Here is a 7,718-nt window from a genome sequence, read left to right as displayed (position 1 = left end):
CCATAGGGAAAGATAATGGAAAGAGAATAAATGACAACATCAACATGAAATTTACTTCAATGGTATCACAAATTCTTTGCCATTATGGACTTAACAAGGTCAAGAATACGAAAGTAGTCGTAAAAAAGAGAAGAATGCTCTCCCTCTAAACCATCTCGAGTGTAACGGTTGCTACCCGTCAAGTTATTGCACGGACTTCCGCCGATAACCAGATCAAACGGTCCAAATTGCTTCATCAAACTTTCGAGCCTATCCCCGTCAAGCTGCTGCACATCATCCAGGTCAATCAAATTTCCCTTCTGGTTAGTCTGCTCCCAAAAACTTCTCACTATATTTCTATTGATGGCTGACTTCTCAACGGATACAACCGTCTTCAAAGGGATTTGCAGTCTGTGGAGAGCTACTTCAGCTCCACCAATGCCGGAGAAGAGAGACAACAAATTGATCCCATTAGGAAACATCTTCTTCAGGACAGAAAGATGGTAGGCCACAGTATTAACCTGGAATGAATTCCCCAATGATTTGTACCTATCAGTCCTGCTAATGCCGCCGCCTCTGGTATGATTGTTTGGGAAACCAAGTAACATCTCAACTTCATCGGGTTCAAGCGGCGCCGCCTTATGATGCCCCACCCACACAAGGTTCCACTTCCTACATTCCGCAAGCACGTACTCTTGCACACTTGCCGGAGGATTATCACCATAGTTTTCCAAAGCCTTTCTGATCCTTTCTGTCAACTTAGCACTGGCAATGCAAGTCTGCAGGCAATTGAGTTGAACCCTCTTGTCCCATTGAGGCCACCATCGCCTTGTCATGGGTAAAGCCTCTTGGATGGTTTTTGCAGGAATGGGGAGGAGAGGAAACCTGTCCTCAATTGGGAGGTTATGGATGTAAGCCCTCTTCCGGGCGGCGGCACAGAAGTACTTCGAGTCGACGAATTCAGGCTCAATATCGTAGAGAAATCGTGAGATGGTTTCCCAAACTCCCTTGGGTGCGAGAGCGACATTCTCATAATAGAAATATGGGGGGCCAATGGCTGCATCTGGGAGGTTTCTTCGTGCAATGCACTTCTCGTTAGGGAGGCCAAAACCCACCATTGGCTTTGGAATGGACATCGAAGCATCATCAAAATCCATGGTAGATTTTCTCACATAATCCCTTCTCCTTTTCGAGAGGCAGCTATTCCTCAACTTTGGTTTTACTTCAATTAACCTCCTCTTCTTTCTGGAACAGTAGCTGGATCCTTCTGCAGCCTGAGGGAAACAAGAACATATTTATATGTGAAATAACTTGAAGTTAGTTCTTAAACAGATTTATGATCCGTTTAGAATGACTAATTTTTTTATAAATGTGTTTATAAAACTGTTTTGGAAAAAAAATTTATTTTAAAAACTGCTATATATCATATAAATATTTTCTATTTTAAAAATTGAGACATTAACTTTCTTACAGCTACCATACTTTAACAGTTACAGTTGTAAGACATAGCTTCCCAGCACAAATTTTAAAAAATCACAAGAAAGCAGCAGTCAAAGGAAATTGTGGTGGCGGCATGAAGACGCTTAAAACTATACCTCAAAACGAGGCTTTGGATAATCCCATTCTATTCCATCAGGTTCCTCGGCCATTTGAGCAGCATGAATGGAATCTGCAAGCTCCAAAACTGAAGAATTGGGTCCTGCATGAAATGAAACCCATGATACTCGCACCAAAATATAATAAGAAAATTTACATACATACCACACAACTCTTATGTATTTTTATATCTAACACGCAAAGTATGATATTTACACTTAAAACACAATGTGGCATAAACCTATACATGAAAAAGTGATATTTACTTTGAAAAGATAGTGATGGTGGTATTTTTTGTGTGTTAAAGATTTGAGTGGTAATGCATATATAAATGAATGGGTGTTAGATATGTAAATACATAAGAATTGTGTGGTATGTGTGTAAATGCCCCAAGATAATAGAGGATATGTAACAAAAAAAAAAAATTAGTGATTTTATATGTATACTAAATCGTGTGTATATAATAAATCAGCCATGGCTTCGGAACAAGCGCACCAACAAGAACATATCAATGATAAGTGTAGTAACATTTTCTTAAAAACCTAAAGGCTAAATGAGCCCATAGTAACTATTTATCAATTATTTAATTCACATGCACTACATAATATCATATATCATTAATATATGCCCTTCCACAGACCACAGATTCTACAACACTCAGCAGTCTTGAGCCTTTTTTTTCCCTCTTCAGTGATTATGACTTGTTACACACAGTGTTTCTTACATGGGTAAGTATTCGTAATTTTATTTATTTATTTTCAAAAGAATTTATTAATCATTAGTGAATCTTCATATTAAATTAATGTAATTTATTTTTTTAATTTAATAAAATAATTTGTTAGTACTTATTTTTATTATTAGATTACAAAAAAATTTCCTTGCAACTTATATATTATCTTATTTAATAAAAACTTATTCAATTGCATATTATTAACTAAAAAACTAAAAAAAACACAATGCAAATTAATAAAGACGAACTTAATATTCACTTCATACGCTTCTCAAAAGCATACTTCCAGATTTCCATAAAATGTGCTCTACTGAAGAAGGTTCAGTTGTAACTATTGCACTCAAATGTCTTTGGATATACTTAATTTCTTCTTTATTTCACACATGTTTTTGAATGACAATGTACTTTAATAGAAGGTATTTTTATATTTATGATGTAGATAAAATAGGTAGGAGCATTGGACAGAATTTGGACTGAACCGAAGTGAAACAGACCAAATGGAGCAAATGCGTTGATTGTGGTATGGCGCCTAGGCGCCCTCTTTTGGGCGCTAAGGTGTTGCAGTTGAACACCTTGGCGCCAGGTTCTGGGCACCCAAACTTTTCGAGCAGAAAAAGAGCCCAACGACTAGGCACCGCAGATTGGGCATGTAGGTGTTGCAGTTCAGACAATTACTTTCTGCACGACTGTTGGAGTTTTGACAATCCTAGGATTAGGGAAGAAGTTCCAAGTCCTGGAATTCTCCAAGGATAGTATGTAGGAGTAGGAACTCTTGTTCTAGAGAGATCTGAGAGGAGAATTTGAGTGAATCTGTAATGGGTTTACAACAACATCATGTGTAGCACTGTGGAAATCAACGTCCTGTGGAGTTTGCTACTCTTTTCAGAGGGCAAAAGCTAAGTATCGTGTGTAATCTTATTTGATTATTGTTGTAAACATATATTTGGTTAATTTGCTTGGATTGAATGAAGTTTTCTTTAATGTTCATCATGTGTAGTGAGTAAGATTTCTTATACTTTTCTCTTGTGAAAGATAGGTTAAATTTGTAGGGTTGTGAATGCTTTGAATTGATCTTTATTTTCATGTGATGAGTATATCTCTAGACTTAAATCACATGTGTTGGTCATATAACTTGTTAAAATTAGTTGTGACCCATTAGGACTCAAAAGAGCGGTGGCGAAACAAAATATAATATTTACATTGTGCGAATGGCTATGAAAGATGAGTCGTGAGGCAAAGCAATTTAGGGAGATGTAGTTTGAATTAGGAGTTTCACTAGTGACAGACGAAAACAATTACCTAAATTTTAATCATACTCATTTATGCACTCGAAAGAGGGTAAATGAGTTTTATGCTCCTGTTGTCACTACCACATTACAATTCTTAGTATTAACACCTACAATCTACCTAGGAAATTACAAGAGAGAAGTACATTTATCAATCTGAATTTCACTTGTTTAATTGCACTAGGCAAGTTTAACTTAGGGGTAGATATATACTTAAGAGTAGTTGTTAGAAAAACCATATTTAGCGATCTTCCAAACTAGGACCTGAAAATAATATGCTTGAATTCACCCTTAGGTTGTTATTACTATGAAGTCTCTGTCCCCTTTCATATAGGATCGACATTATGGACACAAGTAGAGTCCTATATTACGAAAGTGATATATGCACTTGCGTAGGAACTCTGACACTTTTGTGAAGATTGTAAGTTAAATTAAATTATCATTAAAGTGTTAGTAGTTTTTGGGGCCGTCATGCGTTTCTTGCAAAGCAATCCAGAAATTATAATAAGTTGGAGTTATTTCACCAACATATGAGATACCTCTGATATCCATCATTAATAACAGACATACGATCTGTTTGGGCAGCTGTAACTAATTGAAAAAACTGCGATGAAAATGCTGAAGAAAAAATTGTTAAAAAAGTTGTGGTGGCTATTACAAAAAAAAATAATTTTTGAAAAATCACAGCTTTCTAGCAACCACAGCAGGTAGCAACATCTGGTGGGAAAATGTAACTTTAATAAATAACAAAAAAATTTAACCAACAAATGATGGTTCAATTCAATTCACATTTTAGTCTTTTTGATATTAATAAAGAACAAAAAAATTTAGGGGGTTTGAAACGTGCAAAGGATAGTAGAGATGATTGAAATAGAAAAAAGCAAGGGAGAGTCTACAAGCGATCAATGTCAAATCACACTCAATCGATTTCGCACATAGGGAAGACGGGCGAACTAAGCGCTAGAGACAGAGAGAATTAAGCAAGCTCTAGCTCTATGGACCTCAAGCGGCAAGAAGTGTGAAGATATGGCCTCGTGCCAATCCAAAAGAGCACATTGATGCGATTTTTGAGCAACTTACACAAGCAGCTTGGGCAATGAGCAAAGCATGGGCAGACCATCAAGTGAGTCAAAAGGAAGTTAGGTTAGGGCATGTGAGGTGTTCGAATCGGGGCGTACAAAGCTGACCATGAGCAAGCTTGATAGAAGAAAAATTAAGTTTCAAAGTATTGAAGTAGTTTCAAGATAAATTGCAAACTAATTATCATACATTTATGTTAAAATTACTATTTCAAATTTATTATTAAATAATATTTACATTCTCATAAAATTCATTTAATCTTAAATAAAAGACAGGAGCAAAATTAAGTTTTAAAGTATTGAAGTAGTTTTAAGATAAATTACAAACTCATTATCTTTCATTTATGTTTAAAATTATTACTTTGAATTTATTATTCAAAAATATTTATGTTCTCATAAAATTCATTTAATCTTGAATGTTTGTTTACGTATGTTTATAATTAATATACCTAAACTCTTGTAACATACAGATAAAGCTTACTTTTGTATTCCTAACTGCCCCACAATGACGCTGCCATGAAACTCCTACAACAGTTTGAGGATGTACTCCGATGCCCTCGGTAACATGAACCTTCCCTCAGAGTAGTTGTTGTCCCCTCAATGCATATCATGTAAGATTGTTCAAATCTTGTAGCAACTATATCCTGAACTTCCTCAGCCCTTCATCACGTTCACTCCTGCGGCCCTGCCTTAGAGCTTCCCAATCTAAAGACCAGAGGTGTTGATAAGGCAGCCAGCTAGGGCTCATCCACCTTTCTTGATAGTACATCCGCAGATTTATTCTCCAGTGATGGGTGATACTGAATCACTGAACCTCAAAATCATATCCAAGTAACTTGGATGAACATCCCTAATGCTCTTCAATCACCAACTTCTACTTTAACAGATACTTCAAGGCCTCTAATTTGTCTTAACTATAAAGTGTCAACCAAATAGATAAGAATACCACTTTCGAATGACCAAGACAATAGTCATCAATTCTTGCTTGTATACTTATTTGACACTTGCCCTGGTAAAGAGTACTCGGTTGAAATAGGCAATAAAACAATAGATGGTCCTGCAAGAGCACTGCTCCCAATCCATACTCTGAAGCATCGGTCTCTACCATAAATGACCTACTGTGGAGGGCTAATCTCAGAATGTTGGTAATGACTCCCTTCAGTTGTTCGAAGGCCTATGTCGCTGCTTCCCCCCACTTGAAATTGTCTTTCTTCAGCTGTTCCGTCAGTGACAATGCAATCTTGTCATACCCTCTCATAAATTTCTAGTAGTACCCGCTGAGACCTAAGAACCCTCTCGACTCCTTCAAACTCCTCGACAAACGTCAATCCAACATAACCTTAATCTTGGATTGTTTTGTTGCTACCCCTACCCTAGTCAACATGTGCCCTAAATATTGCACATGTGATTGTGCAAATGAGCATTTATTCAAGTTGGCATACAGCTGGTGCCCTCTCAATGTCTAAAAAATTGTTATTAGATGTCCCACATGCTCGACCTTCGTGTTAATTAAATCAAGATGTCATGAAAAAAAACGGAACACGACTCTTAAGGTAAGGCTGAAAAATTTTGTTCATAAGAGACTAAAATGTGGTCGAGGCACTGGTAAGGCTAAACGACATCACCAAAAGCTTGTAATGTGTGCATCGATTGAATTTATCCTGACCTGGTGGTATCCTGATTTCAGGTCAATGCTCGAAAAATGATTCTTCAACTCCTCAATCACCGGAACAGGAAACTTGTCCAATATTTTTTTCTTGTTCAGAGACATAGTTCACACAAAATCTCCAACTACCATCATTTTTCTTCGCTAATAGAATTTGACTAGAAAAGGGCTAACCCTAGGCATGATAATCTCTACTTTGATAATCTCTCGGATCAATCTCTCTATCTCTTCATTTTAAATCTGAGGGTACCGATAGGGTCTGACACTGATTAAAGGAATACCTTCCTTCAACGTAATGAAATGCTCATGCTCCCTCAATAGCGATAACCCGCTAGGCTGCTAAAAGATGTCGAAACACTGTTGCAGAAGATGTTGAACACACTCGGGGAACTCTACTAACTTGGGATCTCATATCTCATCTATGCTCTGCAACTCCAACAGATAGCCCAACCCTACTCCCTATATCGTCTTGTTCATGTTTTTGACTAAGACCATGGTTCTATACAAGTTAGCATCCCCGCTTAACACTACCTTTCTCCCCTCCACCCTAAGCTCCATCGTCAATGATTTCTAATGCACCTTCGTCTCTCTTATCATATGTAGTCACTTCATTCTCAGAATCACAACAATGCTTCCCAAATCCAAGGGAATGAAATCCTCTACCACCTGTAGACACTATAGTGTCAACCACAATGGCCTGCAAATTCCCCATCATGATCTCAAATCTCCTCGTATCTACCAACTTCAAATCCGACTGGTCCAGGACCTATTTGAGATGAAATTGTGAGTGACTTCGTTATCCACCAACACCAATATAGGTTAATCCCCGATTACTTTCCTTACCTTCATGGTGTGATTGGAAGTGAATCCCACCACTGTGTTGAGGAGCATCTCCGTTACATCAAAGTGTAAGTGCTTCTCTCCATCTCCCACTTCTTCATCCAACTCCTCACTATATGCCTACTCATCACAAATTGTAATAATGTGGATCATGTGATCATTTGCATCGGTGTACTGAGGCATATTTCTCATCAAATCGAAAACATAATCACTTTGTTCTCATACCTTACAGCCTTGCCTCTGTGAGACACTTGAAGTTGACCCATGGGCGGGCCCCCATATTCCTCTCCTTTGGTGCCTCCTTCTAAAATGACACCATCTAGGTCCTTAGGTCATGGTTGTCCTGGTACCCTTGTAAAATTCTCTCGGGTCCCTACTTTGGTGGCCTTCTCCGTTTGGTTCTTGCCTTCCACTATCGGGCGAGCTCCATCGCCTCCCTCAATTCTAATGGTCTTAACAGTCGAAATACTACACATATGTTGAGCTTTAAACCCTTCATGAAATTCCCCTCCAATCATGCTTCAAAAATCCATTCAACAGTC

The 7,718-nt window shown here is 37.7% G+C and overlaps 1 protein-coding gene across 1 annotated transcript; it reads right to left on the bottom strand.

Annotated features, from left to right (window-relative positions):
* Nucleotides 1-12: 12 nt before the first annotated feature.
* LOC110027744 (DNA (cytosine-5)-methyltransferase DRM2-like) lies at nt 13-7,442 on the bottom strand. Its single transcript, XM_020729286.1, has 5 exons — nt 7,389-7,442; nt 7,180-7,296; nt 6,916-7,102; nt 1,575-1,702; nt 13-1,253 (listed from the first exon to the last, which is right to left on the bottom strand). Exons 1-5 carry the CDS (start codon nt 7,440-7,442, stop codon nt 66-68), a joined length of 1,674 nt encoding a protein of 557 aa, XP_020584945.1. The 3' UTR covers nt 13-65.
* Between the last annotated feature and the right edge of the window lie 276 nt (nt 7,443-7,718).

This window comes from Phalaenopsis equestris, unplaced genomic scaffold (genome assembly GCF_001263595.1).
Source record: "Phalaenopsis equestris unplaced genomic scaffold, ASM126359v1 Scaffold000440, whole genome shotgun sequence".
Taxonomy (NCBI): Eukaryota; Viridiplantae; Streptophyta; class Magnoliopsida; order Asparagales; family Orchidaceae; genus Phalaenopsis; species Phalaenopsis equestris.
The sequence above is the reverse complement of the archived record's forward strand: the minus strand, read 5'-3'. Positions and strand labels throughout refer to the sequence as shown.